At 40.0% G+C, this 18261-nt stretch overlaps 2 protein-coding genes across 3 annotated transcripts in view; one reads left to right on the top strand and one right to left on the bottom strand.

Moving 5' to 3' along the window:
- Positions 1 to 1976: 1976 nt before the first annotated feature.
- Positions 1977 to 18096, bottom strand: BROX (BRO1 domain and CAAX motif containing). 2 transcript variants are annotated; one of them, XM_030447121.1, is made up of 13 exons: positions 17978 to 18096; positions 16123 to 16253; positions 15257 to 15363; positions 13541 to 13637; positions 12132 to 12227; positions 11328 to 11400; positions 10860 to 10965; positions 10211 to 10300; positions 9298 to 9383; positions 7929 to 8010; positions 6132 to 6282; positions 5681 to 5840; positions 1977 to 5272 (listed from the first exon to the last, which is right to left on the bottom strand). In XM_030447121.1, the coding sequence occupies exons 2-13, from the start codon at positions 16221 to 16223 to the stop codon at positions 5186 to 5188; spliced, it is 1236 nt and encodes a 411-aa protein (XP_030302981.1). In that variant the 5' UTR covers positions 16224 to 16253; positions 17978 to 18096; the 3' UTR covers positions 1977 to 5185. The 2 variants fall into 2 exon arrangements, with proteins under 2 accessions (XP_030302981.1, XP_030302983.1); XM_030447123.1 differs by lacking the exon at positions 17978 to 18096 and adding an exon at positions 17276 to 17858.
- Positions 17515 to 18261, top strand: part of AIDA (axin interactor, dorsalization associated) — a 30739-nt gene continuing 29992 nt past the window's right edge. The window contains exon 1 of the mRNA XM_030447124.1: positions 17515 to 17872. Coding sequence (XP_030302984.1) covers positions 17534 to 17872 — 339 coding nt within the window. The 5' untranslated portion in view covers positions 17515 to 17533. The remainder of the gene's footprint in view (positions 17873 to 18261) is intronic.

Genomic DNA, 18261 nt, shown 5'->3' with positions numbered 1-18261 from the left:
TCTATTGAATTGCCTTGGCCTCTGCCAGTACACCAGTAGCTCTAATTAACTGGCATTTAGTTAAGATTCTGCATATTGCAGCACTAATGAAGTCATCCCACCCCTTGTCTGCATCTGAACTTCAGAGCTAATGTGCACTTCACAGCTGGGCCTCTACACTACCTGCAGCCAACAGACTACATTTGATCACCTCATGTCTCTGTTTTTCACTGACAGAAAACACACACTTTTATGAACTGTGCTTAATCTGACTTCTAAAATGCCAGCTACTAGGCATGTCTGATGTAGTGGAAAATGGAGCTGCACATGAGCTACTCTTTTTTTGCATTCAAGTTATAAACCAGCCCCCTGGGAGAGCCAGGGGAGAACTGTAAGATTTGCTAGGCTTTAAAAAGACTAAGAATTTAAGAAAGGTTTTCTTTCCTTCAGGGGATTTCCCATACCAGGTGCACAATAAAGAATGCAAGAATGCCAGTTTGCATCAATCTCAGGAAAAAGTTGTGTGGTGTAAGAATAATGATAAGAGTTAGAAATGTGACCAAAGTCATCTGCCTAGATGACATGAATACAATAGTCACAAAATCATGAAATTAATGATTTACTTACACTTCCCATCAGCTTTGATCTGAAGTCACAGTGAAGAGAAAAAATCCTGTGGACTTTTCTGACAACATCCAGCCCAGGATAACAACATTCAGCCTTGCATTTTCTAAAGCTTTTGAAAACAACTAAGTATAGGACTTGCTACTCAAGTGCCAGCCAGAATCTGTTTTCACTTTCACAAAGTCAAATCCCTATTTGTAATCGCTTCAACAGAAATTTCCAAATAGAAACAGAAACAAGAAATGTGTAGACATAAATATATATATATATATAGTTTTCACATTCCTGTAACACTATTTGGTATCACTAGGAAGGAGGACAATATATTATAGAATGTTATAGATACTTTTATCCAAGTTGCAGCAAACATGAATGAAAGCACCTTTTCTGTAGGTGGTGGTTTTTTTTAATACCTAGTTGAAGGAAAAAGATTAATCTTAGAAGGAAATAGACAGTCCAATACAGACTGTTTTACCCTTCTAGAAACTGTGCTAGACAGTGTGCTAGCGTCTGAGACATTAAATGTCTTTAGTGTGAATTTACACAAAAAATGTGAGTCAGCCATGCCTCTGAAAAAAACAACCGTGTTTCCTCCATGTCTACTTGCCACCTGCTGGCAACATAGAAGAGTAGCCAGCGATCTGCACTTCCCAAATAGCCCCTTTCACATAGTATATAAACTATCCTACAACACCACAAACCTTAGCAAGCACTGAGGTTTTGTATAGCCATAAAAAAATCATCCTTGATTACTTTGGGCTTTTTAAAAAATAAATTTGGAATTTCCACCTCCTCTCTTCCTCCCCTCTTGGAGGGGACTTGAAGTCCCTTCCTTGCAGTGAAGGAAGCATAATATGCAAATATTATGCAAATTCCATATGCAAATAATTCCCTAACCATCTTGCTCATTTAAGTCCATCCCTACAGTATGTCTGTAATTACTACTTTTTCATTAAATTGGACAGAGTAGGACAACAGCAGAGGAGAAGGCCTGCATGGGATAGAGGAGTGCTGCAGATTCCCTGGCACTCACTGACCCGGAAGAAGAACAAAGAGCTGTAAACAACTTAAGGAATTTGCCATCTGGCCAATGTTATGTCCTGGTACCAGGTGCCTCGGGTGGGAATGGGGAGATAAGTTTTTATGTTGGCAGAAAGAGCATTTTGAGGTACAAATTGTAGATCAATCAATAGATATCAGGATACTATATATGTGTAACAAACCATACAATAAACTGATTTTGATTGTGCACATCAATTGGGGTCCATGCATTCATGTCTTCTGTCAGTAATACTAAAAAAAGTAACATTCAAAATAGACCCTTTTTCTTGCTACTATACTTAAAATTTTTAAAAGATGGAAGACAAATGTACATTAAAATTGTTTATTTTAAATAGTATTCTGAAACTTGTAGTTATGTACAAATCTTCAAACTATGAAGCTTAAGATTGCATGGTGAATATCTTCACAAAATAAGGCTGCTTGGCCAATCCCATGAGAGCTGCTTCCATTTAAGTTTGATCACTTAAGCATACAGGATGGCTTCAAGAAGGTTGTAATCCATGCAGACACCAGCACCAAAAGAGGAAAGACTTCCTACATAAAAGCTGATAAAGGGCCTCCCCAGTTACCACGTGACATTTGTTGAACTTGAGAGCATCACCAGCAGGATTTGACTGAAACCAATGGTCATGGTGGAACTGCCTTTATACTGCACTAAAAATCTGGAGACAAGTACCCACTGAAGGGGCTTTTTCCATACCAATCACACTCACTGTACTTTATTCTTCACTGTAACTGGGTCTAATAGGGTAAAAGAAAAAACTAAAACAAAACAAATCCACACACTCCCCCCCCCATCTTATAATTTGGCAGTGATCTTTAGAGACCTGCCAAATTTTTTGTTAGGGATAATTAATATGCATGAGCAAGATTTATGTTAATACTGAAACTTAAGTTCAGATACTAGGTGTAGGGAGGCCATAAAATGTATAATGCCTCAGTTCTAATTTCTCTGAATTGACACAGAAAGCAGATGAATTATTGCCTTCTCTCATGTTCTCCCAATAGCAAAGGTAGAGACACACTTAATGAGTTTGTTTTCTACACAAACAATTAAAATACATTTTAGTAGTGTTTCCCATAAAAAATTTTATGAATAGCACAGTACTTAAATCAGTGCAACAAAATTAAATTGACAGAAAGGAGTATTTACAACCATATTCTATTGTACCAAAATTGAAAGAAATTAGAAATTTCTAAAGTGCAAAGTTGACTATATTCTACATACATACATGGTACACAGATACTATGAACCAATACCATTGTTGCAGATGCACCACATATCCATGCTGCACATGTAAGTGACTAAATGTCATTCTTAGGCTGACAGTCAAAATTCCTCTATTGAATTCCTCTATCTAGGCAGATATCAGAATCCAAGGGCCAAATTTAGTCTCTCAATTCTAGGAGTGTCACGTTCTGGATGGAGATTGACTACTGTAAACCCAGGAATGCAAAACACGGAGGGAGTGTATTTAAGTACATGAAGGAAAGTATTTAAATAGAAATCTTACAAAGAACTTATTGATTTTCTTTACAATAGACTGAAAAAAATCAACACATTTTTAAAAGCACAAAACAGAGGGCCCAGCATTATGTATTTTAGCTTCAGTGTCATCCTAGCTGACACTGGGCACTATTTGTAAAGACTATTTACACTAGCAAGATTTGCAAGTTTAGCCATAAGAGTCTCTAAAACCAGAAAGAGGCCACAAAAAAAAGGCTCTCTCAGCATTAATGTATTAAGAAGTCACCATTCAAAATACCTCATTCTTAAAAATTCCTAAGGGAAAACATAATAGAAGGAACTTGGCTGCTAGGATTCCAGATTAACAGAAAAATTCAGTCAATTCAGCCATATTCCTAAGAATACTGGACAGTTAATCCACATATTATTTACAATGATTCTTGCTACTACTCAAAAAACCCAAAGAGAAACTGCTTGTTGACTCACAGCTCTTTATACTTTGCAAACTAATCAGTCTCCAGTTTCTTATTTTGGGGCAAAACTATTCAGTGTTTGCCGTGGGATTTTAGCTACAACTAAACAAGTTTATCATGAAAAACAACACGTGTTAAGTAAATCAGTTTGTTCCATTAGACTATTTTTAAACTACTACATCATATTTACTGAAACAGCAATGCATAAGAGGTCACACAGCAAGGCTTACGTAATGCCATAATCTGACACAATCCACTTGGTTATGACCACTACAGTGAACTTGATACAAACAAACCACTTGGTTCAAGAAAGTGTCTGAAAAATTAAGAATTGCAAATCCTTGAAATATTATTTCCTGAAGTTGTTTGGGAGTGATTTAGCCATAATCTGTGCATTTTAAGATATCCATACACTGAAATATATCCATGGTCCAAAGCCTCACTAAAAATGAGTCCCAGCATCTACATGTGCATTAACAGGTAAGGCTATGTCTGTGCCATAGCATGCAGCAGACTGAGGGGAAAATGGCATTTAGTCTGCAGAGGAAGAGAATAAATTAGGTTGAGACATGTACATATTAGCACATAAAGGCATCAGAACAGCAATGAGAACTAAATCGTGATGACTAAACAGAGCTAACTGCATCCTGATCCTTAAAGGAGGCATACTAACCAAAACTTAGCTCTCCAGCTCATCTTTTTCTCTGTTCTCTTAATAGCTACTTACAGATGCTACCCAGATGGAAAAACAGCATCTTGGTTACAATTCCACTACCTTATGCATGACAACTTCAGGCATTCAAATGGATTCAAACTTTTCTAGTGCCAGGATATTTCACCTGTCTGCAGCTTTCAAACTTACCAAATTTTTAAAGCTTTAAAGACTTCAATTAATGACTGTGATGCATTATTTTCAAGCACTTTCTCTTACTTGCTGCATCATTTGCACATACACTTTGATATTAAAGGCTTTTAATTTAAGGACAGATAAGCTAAAATATCTTACTACAAATTCTGATACAAGAACCCTAATCTATAGAGGAAAGAGCAGACACTAACAGTTTCAGAAAAATATGAATGGTGTTCCAGTTATGCAGAACACTGTTTTTCAAGTCCTGTGAAACACCATAGACATGTTATAAACCAAACCCAGATTTTTTTGCTCAATACAACAGGGTGTGAAGCCTGAATAAATATAACAATTCTTGCAAATTTCTGATTACAGAATCTGATATTATATACCATAGAAGTTAATGGAAAAACTCTCAAGTGTTAAAAGCATAATACTTCCTTTGCTGTTCGAGGGTACAAACTAAACCCACAAACAGAAACTCCCTAGAGGCACAATAGGAACATTTAAGCCCGCTCAGTCTATGATACACAACTAAACACAGAAATCAGTTGCATATAAACAAACTCCTAGAAATCCCATCACATTCTTGTGCAAGATAGAGGCATACTAAGAAAAGTTGTAACTCTTCTAAATTAAAAAAGAGGAATCAGAAAAATGGAGAACAGAACAAAAGCCCTTAAGTCCAACTAATACAGTTTTAAAGTGAATCTGAAGCACTTATGGCACTTAAGAAATCTGGCATCCGCTATCTTTTTGAGGCTTTATATCTGGTTCCTTCAGAGGTTTTACTTCTTCATCTGGTTTTGGTTTAGCCTGTGAATAGGAATTAAAACAAAAAATTAATACACCAAGTACAAACCACTGTATCTGCATGGCATTTTTGCACAGCAAACTTTACATACTCTAATTCAAATCTCCTCTTTTTTTAAAGTTGGAGGCTTTGAGCAAGCACCAAATAAGGGGGAAAAGCCAAATGTTCTTTACTGCAGAAAAAAAACAGACTCCTAATTTCCAGTTGCTGATAGTGTGGCAGAGAGGTAAACTGACTTGCCTCCTGGCACAGCTGAAATGTGAGCTCAGGCAATAGGCAATGGGCTTGTTGCTATGTTCTGCACTGAGCTGGGGAGCATTACAGAATGAGAACAAAAGAACAAAACAGTAACTCTGTACTACACACAGAATAAAGCTAACAGGGAAGAACAAGACACAAGATGATCTTACAGTGTCATCCTTTGGCCTCTTGGTGAGATCAAATGCTGCAAGTGTTTCAGGAGTCCACTGTGCATTCAAGGCAGGAAATTCAAAAGGAACAGGCTCTACTAAGCCATAGTTTGCTTTCAGTTCCAGCTGGGGAGCCTCTGTTGGCACCTTCTGAAAATAGCTGTAATAGAATACAGCAATATATTGAAAACCCAGTGCACTCCCTCTCTTTTAAGGCACTGTCCAACATCTATTCTGTGACAGCACAAATCCAGAGCAAATCTGCTATGAGAAAATTAAAGAGAAATTTGTTAATTCCCTAAGCTACAAGCCATGGCCAAAAGGCACATGGAAACTATAGAGTAAAATACACCACGTAGGAACTAAAGAGTAAAATATACCATCTGGAAATAAAATCAAATGAGGTATTAACAGTTCATACAGAGTACTGTACCAACCACAAATTACTTACATGAATCCATTCTCTCTCTGGCATTTTTCTAGTGTGTTCTTAATAAGACTTCCTAATTTCCTAAAGAAGAGATGTCCAGAAGGTTTAGCAGTAGTCCCAGGCCCTTTGGTTTCTCCGTATTCTTTGCATAATGCTTCAGCCTTGGCAAAAACTGTGCGAGAGAGAAATGTAATAAAATAATTTACTTGAGTCTGTTAAATCATGGTTCTGAACCATAGTGCTTCAGTTTTAGGAGATACCAAAATCCATTCAGATCTCTTGTTTCTTAGAAAAAAAAAAAAGCTAGCTCAAAGGCAGCACTTCCTGACAAGACCTACTGCAAAACTTATATTAAAAAAATACTTTTGAGCAGGAAAAATGTAGGAAATCACTCTTACACATGGGAGAAAATGCAGCAGTCTCAGAACTGTACCACGTGGTAAGGAAAAAGAGCACGAATAAACGTGTTCAGAGTTGATGCTCAAAACCAAACAACACTTAATTTGGAGTGAGAAAAGAAGCACTCTTCTCTGAACAGCAGGCACAATAAAGTGAAGTATTTGTTTTAGTGTAATTGTTTTTAATGCAACTGTTTTCTTAAGTAATCCAACTTAGTTTGTTCTTAATTAATGATTTTTAGCTACTTCTAAAATTAGTACAAAGTTTTCAATTGCATGATTTGAGCATTCCATATAGATTGTGGTGCAGTTAAGCAGTGCAGGCTGCTGGAGTAGGAATAGCTTTGAAGAAAGAAGAACGGACAGAAGATACTGAACTGCTGCAAACTTCCCTTCATCTACTTTTCAAATTAATAGAAAGGAAATAAGCTACTGAAATGTATTTAAAACAAACAATCAAGCTCTAGACTTACTATTTAGTATAACAAAGAGCAACCTCCAAAGCAGAAAAGGCTGCAGTAACTTAACATCCAGACCAGAAAATATGATAATTGCTTTTTATGCTGTATTGAAGGCAGTGCAAAGCCAGACTGAGAAGTGAAAACCAAATTTTCTGCTGCTGTTATGAACAACAGTCTTTAGCAAGACAAAAAGAATGAATACCACCTCTATTCAAAAGTGTGCTGGATTTTCATCAGGTGGCAGATAAAAATCATATGTTTCACAGAATCACAGAATGTCAGGGGTTTGAATAGACCTCTGTAGATCATCGAGTCCAAACCCCCTGCCAGAGCCAGACCAAGAATAGGGCAGGTCACAAAGAAATACATGAAATTTTTACTCAGAAATGTTTATGGGAGACCAAATAAACCCTCAGTTTAGGAAGGATATCGAGGTCCTGGGGTGGGTCCAAAGGAGGGCAACCAGGCTGGTGAAGGGACTCAAGCACAGATCCTCTGAGGAGAGGCTGAGGGAGCTGGGGCTGTTCAGCCTAAAGAAGAGGCGGCTCAGGGGAGACCTCATCGCTCTCTACAACTACCTGAAAGGAGGGTGTAGCCAGGTGGGGGTTGGTCTCTTTTGCCAGATGACTTTCAGCAAGACAAGAGGGCACGGTCTTAAGTTGTGCCAGGGGAAGTTTAGGTTACATATTAGAAAGAATTTCTTTATGTAGAGGGTGATCAGGCATTGGAATGTGCTGCCCAGGGAAGTAGTGGATTCTCCGTCCCTGGAGATATTTAAAGGGAGACTGGATGTGGCACTCAGTGCCATGGTCTAACAACTGCCAGCGGTGGTTCAAAGGTCAGACTTGATGATCTCTGAGGTCCCTTCCAACCAAGCCAATTCTATGATTCTATAGCGTAGCAAAATAAACCAGGCATGTCATCATCAGACCCTGTAATCCAGTCTCTATCACACTTACATTTTTCTGACTCCTGCAGAGATCTGATTGCTTCCCCGCACTTGTCACTCGCCAGTAAGGTCTGACCATGGTAACAGTAGGCCTAATGGGACAGGACAAAATCATCACCAACATCACTGGGCACTTCATGCACCAACTCACTTCTACTGTTCTCTGCAGATAACTTCTAATTTGAGAATACAAGTCAAAGTGCCATGCACCGAGCACTGTAGCTCAACACTGAGGTAGGCATGCATCAAGCCATCTCAAGTCTAGCCAAGATGAACTTCATGAACTTCTGAGCTTCATAAAGCCTGTTTTACCAAAACACTAGTTTATAGTATAGTACAGTATAGTATATAGTTCAAACTTCTCTATGTATCATTGTGCCCTATTAAGCCCTACCCTATTACAGAATGAGGAGGAAAACCAGTCACGATGACAAAGCAAAGACTAAAATTAAATTAAAAAAATGAAAACTACCTGAGCACTCAAAAATCAAATCTGCAACAAACACCAACGAAACCAGAAGTAATGAAGCATTTGGGTGATTGAGACATTTTGACATAGCCCAAATAACTTTTCCACCCCAAAAGGTGCTACTCCTTCAAACTTATGTTTGTAGATAGTACTGTATTTCAGTAAGAATTGAATGACTTCTTTTTTTATTACTATGAGTTGTTGAGTTTAAATACTAAATACCATAACTAAAGGAACAATCCCATGAGCTAATGTCTACCTTGCATACCTTCTTTTAATGTCTCTTCTCACAGTACAGCAAGCGTTACCTAAATCTACCCTTGCTAACAAATTAAAAAAGCTCTGACCCTCCCTCATCACTCAAACTCACTAAGGAAAGAAGCTTATACCTACAGAAGAAAAGGGTATGAAGAGGAAGACAACTGAATTAACTGCTTTGTTTAAGCATTTTTTGCAGTATGGGAGATACAGATTACAGCTTGTGGCAGGCTACAAGAAATAAACAGCAAATGAGCATCTGATGATCCCAGAATTGCTATTGCACTTGCTAAGAGATTAGTCACACAAAAAGGGACAGCACTTGGAATAGCACCTAATGTTACTTCATGAGTGTCATTCAAGGCCTTCAGAAACATTATCAGCTCCAAATTATTCCTAGAATCAGACCGTGATGCAGAAAACGGAAGACAAGGATTATGCTCAACCTGAATCTCTCTACCTAATGATACATCATCACTATAAATTGCACAATGCAGTAATTTCAAGTGGCTCAATAAAACCACTTCAAATGCCCCTGGCCATGCACAGACTCTTTTCACAGTATGGAAAGAAAGTCAAAGCAATACTTAGTCCCCTGTCCAGCCCCTAGACAACATTAAAAACACTGACTGGTGTCAAATGAAGTACTTACATAGGCCATATAGAAACAGGTCTTCAAGTTTAAGTACTTCCTCCATTTACCTGCATAGACTGGATCCAAACTGGATAATGTTTTATCTGTGAACACATATGTCAAGTTATTTTTAAGACATTTCCAAAAAGAAAATGCCCACACACATTTAAAAACCAGAATTCTTCAATTTAAAAACAGACCTTAACAATACAGTAGACTGAAACAAGTGACATAAATTACTCCTGCAAAGGCACAGAGAAATTATGAGGAAAAAACCTGAAATACGCAGCTTATTGAGCTATCATGCAGTTATCCCCAGAATCTCTGAAACTGCTGTCCACTAAGTTTGGAAGGCTAATTGTTGTAAATATTTCAGGTCACATTTCAAAGCTTGTTCCTAACTTAAGGAACTTACTTACTTTTCAAGTACTGACCTTTAAAAGCATATATATGTTACAATATTCCATCTCTTACACTGACCCCTGTATTTTAGCTCTTTTCCCACTCGCCTCAACAGTCCCACAGCTCAGCTTACTCAGGTGGAAGGATGTACATAATTAAGCCACTACACACTTTGCAGTCTGCATCATGACCTGCTGCCCTAAGGCAACTGAAACACACTCAGCTTATGTCAAGCCATTTGCCTGCTGCTATTACACATTCTCAAGACATTACACAGTCTTCTGTCTCCCCTCACTAATGTTTCCTACTATTAGCTACAGGAAAAGATTCCCAAAAAAACAAAAGGCCTTATCAAAATATAGCTGTTACGCTGGTAACTGATGCATTAAACCTGCTATGTAGAAGCAAAATGTACAAAGCATATCCACTGAGAAACAGTGTCAGTATCACAATTGATGGGTGGGTGAAGTATGTCTGCTTGCAAGAATGCATGAACCAGGTTACTAAGGATACAAAACAAGACACTCACCAGCTTTTTGGTAGAAGTTAGCTGTTTCATAAGCAAGAGCAGCTATAAGTCCTGGATTGTGTTTCAGCTCAATAGCCCGAGCAATTGTCACTGAAAAAGAATTCCACACCGTCATATTAAAGCTTAATTGAAAATGTCACATCAAATCAACAGAGGAATTTAGCATGTTAAAACCCTTGCATGAGCAGAAAACAAGTACTGTGCAGTCAAGCAAACTGTAGAATAAAGATGGATTGTTTCTGGCAGAGATTTATTCCAAATCAACAGAAAAGCTGGAGAAAGGTTAGTCTGATGACCAGCTAGTAAACAGAAGCCACAAGTATTTTAAAGTAAAGTAGCTGGGAATTGTGTTAGGTAAGCATGGTGGTAAAGACACTGCATGAAAGGAAAAAAGAAGAGAAGAATGTCACAGACAAGTTCTTCCAAAGTGGTTACATTTGCAGCATCAGATTGATTTTTGGCATTGTCCTCCTATAATTTTAACCTGTTTCTTTAAGAGCAACCTATCCTGCTATGCCACAGTACTTCAAGAAAAGAAAAGAAAACAAAACAAAACCCCACATTGCTGCCAAGCAGACTTCACAAGATATTAACATAGCCCACAGAGACTGTCGTTTACTATCCCCAACAAACACAGAATTGAAGATACCTTCTTGAGCTTCAGCTTGGCATTGTATGATGTAAGAGTCCATAAGTCGAGCTTCTAAATCTCTTCCCTTTTCTACAGGTGTAATCAATTTTGGAATGTGACTTTCCTAAGGACAAAGCAAGTCTCAAAGTTAGTTTAGGCTTAATACTACTGTTGCTAATGCAAAGCAAGTCCCTTCATCCTAAATGGATATGACACTGAGCAAAGGTCCCAAGACAGTGGGCTGTACTGTTGCAGGTGCTACTGGACCACCGGATAGTTTGCACTTCCACTGCCACTGGGAGAGAGCAGCAGGGACTGAGTGGTAGCACCAAGTATTAGTACCCTTCTTTTTCCTCTGTCATTCAGATAGTCAGAGGTTACTTGTTTATTCTGTAACCTTGCCAGAATAGAAAAAGTTTTCCTAAGATAAAAAGTCAAGTACTTGGAGACAACATAAAGAACAGAAAGCAAAGACAGCTTTTCTACCTTCAAGTGTTTAAAAATCCCAGCTGCTATCTTCAGGCTTCTGTGAACATCTTTTGCTTCTTCTTCTGTTATACTAAGAATATAGAATGAATTAGTGAAAGTTTATTTAGAAAGGACCTCTAGGTGTCATTTAGTTTTACTTCCTGTTTTGATTATCAACAACAGCAGATCAAGTCCATTACAGCTTTGTCTAGATGAATCCTGAATCCTTCAAGACAGAGTTAGTGGACTCTAAGTAAGCCACCACACTGCTGTGCTACCCTCACAGTAAATAAGTTTCTTCCAGTGTCCAATTATTAAATAATCAAGCAGAACTTTCAAAATGAAAACATAAATGTAAGGTCTAGTAATGGCTTCCAAGCAAAAGATAACCTCAGTGTTAAAAGCCAAAGCTTTAGAAATCTGTAAGGCTAAAAGCCAAAAAATTAACTTTGAAGATCTCAGCCTTGTACCTGGACATTTAGAGCAGGACTGATGAATGGTTTATTCATAACTGACATTTTATAGCACAATCACAAGGTACTGGCACACTTTGTTCAAGGATGCAAGAGGGGATTGAAGTGCACTTGGACATTGCAGCACATGAAAGAAGGCCAACTGCCTCCTTAAACTCCTACTGTTTCAGATGAACATGCACTACAGTGGTCAAAACTCTGAAAAAGCTGGGCTGTTGGGTTTGGGTTTTTTTTGTTTTTTTGTTTTTTGTGGTGGTTTTTTTTTTGTGTGTGTTTTTGTGTGTGTGTGTGTGTGTGTGTGTGTGGAATATAGTTGTAATTGTATTAGTAAGGAAAAAAAACCACTTACTCTTCTTTTCCAGCCAGTCTTGATGCATATTTTGTGTACCACAGAGCTACGTTGAATCCCATGGAAATCAGTTCAAACACTGCATCCTGCTGGGCACTAGGAAAAGACAGACAAAAACCCCTACAAACAATCCCTCAAGCAATTCAATGCTTCCCATTTTGTTCTCACAGGCTCTCTCTGCCAGCAGTTCACATAGCAGAAATGAAAATTTCTCTTCATAAAATATTTTTAATTTAAGAAGTCAGCACTTTCTAATTCAGAACCTCCTGCTTACTGAACTGCTAAAAAAGAGACTTCAGTTTTTAGTTAACTCTCTGTAAAAGCTTAGAATTGTAATTTCCCACATTCAGATGTCTACTCTTCTCATATGGGAACTTTTTTATTTTAAAACAATAACTTGGTATTTGTTTGGCCTTGGGTGTGGCTGACATTCTTCCATCTCTCTTTCGTTGTTACTGGTTGTTTTGTTTTTAAATAGCACATTTTGTGGAAAGCCTTGCTCTGGAATGTCTACTTTAAAGTTGCACCAACTAAGTTAGTAAGTCAGCCTTACATCTCCCTCAAATGAATATATTGCCAGTATTTACATAACTGCAGTCAAACGGCATATACAAATAGCAAGAAGTTTCAGAAGCAAAAGTGTTTTCAAAAGCTCTCTAGCTTTGGAACGCCAGAAAGTTGTGTAAAGAATAATGTTTGTACAAGTAAGAGCTCGTATGACTATGAGAAAATTTTAAGAGATTTCTAATATAGAGACTGTTTTCCAAGGGGAATAAAAGTTTTGAGGAGACCAAGCACTTCTAGATAGAGCTTGACAAATTCATAACTGTGGTTAGAAACAATGCAATTACCTACAATATCAAGACACAACTGAATAATCCAGAAAGTTACAGATCCATATTCCCACTTAAAACAGAACCTTTACTTGTTTGTACCAGGTGTACATGTGCTAGGGGCTTTCGAGGACAAGAACAAATTCAGATTTTCATCAACATCTGTACTCCCAAAAATTCAGAAAACATTGGTCAGGCAACAGAGCCAAAGGAAAAAAGTTTTGAACTGTAATAATCTGTTATCATAATCAATTCACCAATACTCTTAAGCCTCTTCTTTACACTGCTCTAGCTAACCATAGATATATTTTTTATATCAACTAAGACACAATGGATCCTTCTACCATTATAAAGCATTATCACACCATTACATAAAGGCAAGACATGCTTCCCAACACCTAATGCAGTACAACAGTTACCACTAATGCAAAACAAGTTTTTGGAAACTACTTTTTGTTCAACATTTTACCACACTTCTAAAGTTCTCCTTCACAGCTGTGCTGATACACATGCATATACATAACAGACAGGAAGAAAACAGCTGCATCCCCTGCATTCATAAAAGCACGTGTGTACCTTGGAACTTGTCCTTGTAATGTGTCTGTCCACTTGAAATTCTGAATGTATCTCAACTTGCATTCTTGGGAAGAGTCATCCAGTGAAACGATAAAACCTATAGAATATAAAAATGTACTGACAGGCAATCTCAAAGTAAACCAGAAATAAGTAATGAAAGAACAGGAATCAGTAAGAATACAGATACAGATAAAGGAATGTTTCATGCTGTCCAACTCAAAAACCTGCATCACTTCCTCAGGCTTTTATTCCTCAGTATTTTCAAAACAAGACATGCAAAAAAACCAAACCAACTACTACAAGAAAAGCTTTGCCAGAAGCTCACCAACTCAACCCTGTGAGCCGTGACTGCTCAACAAAAACTTTGCAGATGTCTGCATGTCCCTTACACTGGCAGGGAGGTGGACTGACCCATGTTCAGGATTGTCTGAGGCTGCCTGAGGTGAGTGACTGTCCCTGACACTGCAGTGGCAATTGGGAATTTCCAGCAAAAGCTGCCTAGTCCATTGGAAAAGGTAAAAGGGCTTGTAAGCATGGGCACACCTACTCATCACTTCTTTTGTATCCAGGGCCACAAGAAATTAGTTCTTTATGTCCAGCATCCCAGAAAGCAGCCACCAGTGAGATGAAGCTCATGCTATGGGATGCTTAATCCTAACATAATCAAGTTCAAGCAGTTTTTCAGGGTAATTTTTCAGAGTAATACAGGCCTTGGTCTGATCAGTTCTCACAGACTTCAAGAATTTAAGACTTGCTTGGGGCTCTATAACATGCATATCACCACTCTATTGGCTAAGAAAAGCTAAGCATTCAATCTAGCTATCTGAAGGCAAGGAAAAGTTACTTTATGAAGAAGATGCCAATAAAATCTTCCTTTCTCTAGGTGCTGTTGCATGTTTATGAAGACAGAAAATACTTGTTCCTTTGCAAAAGATTTTAGTGACCAAGCATGATGCTTTCCTGAAGTAACTCACCAAATCTTTTCTGCAGCAACATGGACTTTTATCTTACCTTTATCTAGAATGTCACATTAGCTTACACCATCCCAGGGACTGGGAGAACTGTACTAAGCTGAGATGCTTCACTGCCCACAGACTGAAGAATTACCCTTTCCATGAATCAGTTGATTCCTGAAAACTCAGTACTAAGAAACTTGTCTGAACATCTGACCACTAAGAGAGTTATCAAAATATAAGGAAGGCTTCAAAGAAAGGCATCATCATATGTGACCATCTACTGAAAATTTAGATATAAAAATAAGCACCTATATAGGCACCGAAGATAAACAGCAGCAAAACTTTAAACTTGCAAGTCTATTATCTAGCATTACTCAAACCAGAAGTTTACACCAAAGAGCATCTTCTATCAACTAATTAGTAGACTCAATTAATACATAAGGGGCAGTTCACCACAACCTAAGAGATAAATAAACATTTTCTCCTCCAGCAGGAAACGGAATGAGGTCAAAAGCAAGAGGACAGGACTGCCAGCACTTAGTACTGGAAGGGTCACAAAGGTCACTGAAACTTGTAGAAAGGGCCTGCTGAGTACCCATGACAGGTATCAAAACCAAAACCCACACTGACACTCTCCTTCCTGAGAACTTCAAAGCTTCTTTACAGAAGATTAGCATAACACACATCCTGAGAAGTGTCATTAAAACTCAAATTATATACCCCTTGATGTATTAGCAGTGTTGATAGTAAATGTTCCTACCTTGCAAGAGTGAAAAGTACAAGTCAGCTGCATTCTTCATCATTTCTGGATTACAACTTGAGTCTGTAAAAAGCTCCAATAGTCGTGTTCGAGATGACCTCAACTCACTGTACAGAGGGAAAAAAAAAAAAAAAAGAAACCTAATAAATTCTACTCAAAAATGTACTCTTAATAAAGTACCCATCCATGTATACCACCACCCATTTGGCTAAGAAAGTTAAACAAAGCATTCAGTTTAACTATCTGAAGGCAATGAAAGGGTACTTTAAAAGGAAGACACTGATAGAATCTTCCTTTATCTTGTGGATGCATACAATTGAGACTCTCCACTGTAAGTAAAAAACATTATGGACAGGCAGCAATGAATAATCAGTACTCATTATCAACCTGTTGTTCTAACAAACTAATATAACCATGCCTTTTTATACTGAGAGGTTGGGTGCACGGGGAGGGAAGAGAATTAACAAGCAGGAACATTCTTCAACATCAGAACAGGATGAGTATACAAAGAGATAAAAATAGATCTGCAAAATAAGACAAGATCTCCTTTCATTATATTCATCCACAATATAATACTTGTGCCTTATTCACTTATGGAAATTACTTTAAGAAAAATACACAGTCACCAAAGATACAATTAAACATTTGGTCTTTTGCCTCTGCATTACTGTAAGAGGCCTTGGCATACACTAAGAGACTTGAAAGCTGGATAATTCATTTTCTGTAACTAAATGTTACCAGCACCTTAGTGCCTCCCAGCCTACACATTTCTAGTCACCTTCAGAACAAAAATTAAAGCATAACCATTACTTTTAAGAATGTCCTCCAAACTGTGAAGCAGTGAGTCCAATCACAAGTATACTTACTTGCAAGCCTTTGTTGCAGCTGGAGTGGTAGCTACCCCATAAAAATTAAAAGAAACAGGAGCTGTAGCCTTCAAAGGGTTGCGATGAAACCAATGGGTCATCTTCTTTCCGTAGTATTGTTTACACCAAATCTAAGGTATGGAAAGAAGTTAATAGCTGTAGGAGTAGTCTGTAGGTCACGCTCACAAAAATATATTCCAAATGTAGACAACTGGAAATTAGTTTGCAAGGTTGTATTTATAATTACAGTGAAGAAATGTTTGTCCTATTTGAAACATCAAGTTTTCATAGGCCTTGTCTTCATTGTCCACTCACTTTGAAAATTTCACTCTGTTGAAATATATGTTTTCTGAGGCAACTACTTTAAGTAGGATAAAAAGCTGTAACATTCCTTGTTCTATATTGCTGTATATGTCCTAAATTGAAAAAAAACCCCAACTGTTAACTCCTCCATAAGGCTGAGCATCTTCCACATCATTTGCAGGTGTATCACAATTCATTGAGGCTGTTGTATTGTACCACATCAAACTATTATTAGCTTTTATTATGGCACTGATTTAGATGAAACTGCGATTATGCAGTTACCACTAATGAAATGGATATATTTACATACATGCAACAAACCTGGAAGGCTGGTAGAGTCCAGCTAAAGCCATCTATCTTTTTTCTTCTACCTCAGTTTCAGAGAACATATACTATAAACATTTCAAAGAGACATTTTTACAAGCTGTCAGCATCAATGCGTGGTAGGAGAATGAAATAAAATGGCCACAGGCTTAACGAAACAAGGGAGGTCTGTACTGGGTAAAAGCAGAAACTTCTTCAACATGTGGACAGTCAAACTGAGGAACGAGTTTCCCAAAACATTCATAGAGTCTTCATCCAGAAAGGCTTTCAACACCCCACCTGATAAAGCCCTGAGGCACCTGGCCTGACCCCAGAGCTGGCTCAGCTCCAAGCAGAGTCTTAGCCAAGAGACCTCCCGAGACCTTAGAATCTCATAACCCATTTTGAATCTCTAGCTTCGTTGTTTTTTCGCAGCTTTGCTGAAACAAGGGGATCTGCCATGCCCCCGCCATCGTCCCGCAGGAATCACCGAGCCGGTGACTCCTTTGTCTGCTATGTCAGCAGCTGTCATGTGATCCCCACCCACCTGCGCACCGGACAGGTGCCGTCACACGGATGGGTGGCACCCACCGCAGGGAACAGTCAGAAAATCACTTCACAAGAGATGCTCTGTTTCCAGACCGCCTCTGCCCCCTATACCCGACAGTGCAGGGGGCGGTTCGGTTCGCTTGGGGGGAGCGTGCCCTGTGCCTCAGGCCCGCACCACGAAAGGCCGCCGCGGGGCCTTGCGGCACACACCGACTGACGCCCGCCCCGGCGTGCGGCCTCTTCCACAGCAGCTGCGATGCCGCCTGGCTCCCCGAGCCCCCCGACACCCGCGAGTCGGGCCCAAGATGCCCCCAGAGGCGCCAGGACCCTCCCACCCAGGGCCCGCAGCCCGTCCCCCACTCACAGCCGGCCCGGCCCTTCCCTGCCCGGCTCCCGGCGCTACGTAAAACACCCGCCGCCGCAGGCAGCGCCAGCGGAGAGCCGATGCTATCGTCCCGCGGAAACAACCGCATCAATCCCGCTGCCTCTAACCCCCCTTCGCTGGGTGGTGGCCCAAGACGACCGCCGCCAGCCCCAGGGCTCGGGGCTCCCGCCGGGACAGGCCGAGGCACGTCCAGTCCGGAGCCCTCCCCCGGTAGGGACCTCTCAAAGGAGGCAGGGGATGGGCAAAGGCGGCGGTACCAGCCCCCCCCGGGCGGGTGACCCGCCTGCAGCACTGCACCGCGGTGCCGCCATTTACCTGGGGGTGCCTCCCGCGGCGGCAGAGCGGCGAAGGGAGGCGGGGAGTGGAGCGGCGATCCCTCCTCCGGTGCCGCCGCCGCCGCCGAGACCCAGCGAGCAGCGCAGGCGCTCCCCCCCCGGGAGCCACGTGACCGCCGCCATTACACGTACGGAGGCGGAAGCCGCAGCGCTCACTCCGGCCGCGGGCGGGCGCCGCCGCCTCGGTAGCGATGGCGCGGGCGAGCGCAGCGTCCCGCGCTGGGCGGGGCCGGCGGGCGGAGCTCGGCGCCTTTGGCCTTCGCG

Source organism: Calypte anna, chromosome 3 (genome assembly GCF_003957555.1).
Source record: "Calypte anna isolate BGI_N300 chromosome 3, bCalAnn1_v1.p, whole genome shotgun sequence".
Classification (NCBI taxonomy): domain Eukaryota; kingdom Metazoa; phylum Chordata; class Aves; order Apodiformes; family Trochilidae; genus Calypte; species Calypte anna.
Note: the sequence above shows the minus strand (reverse complement) of the source record. Positions and strands in the feature narration are given on the sequence as shown.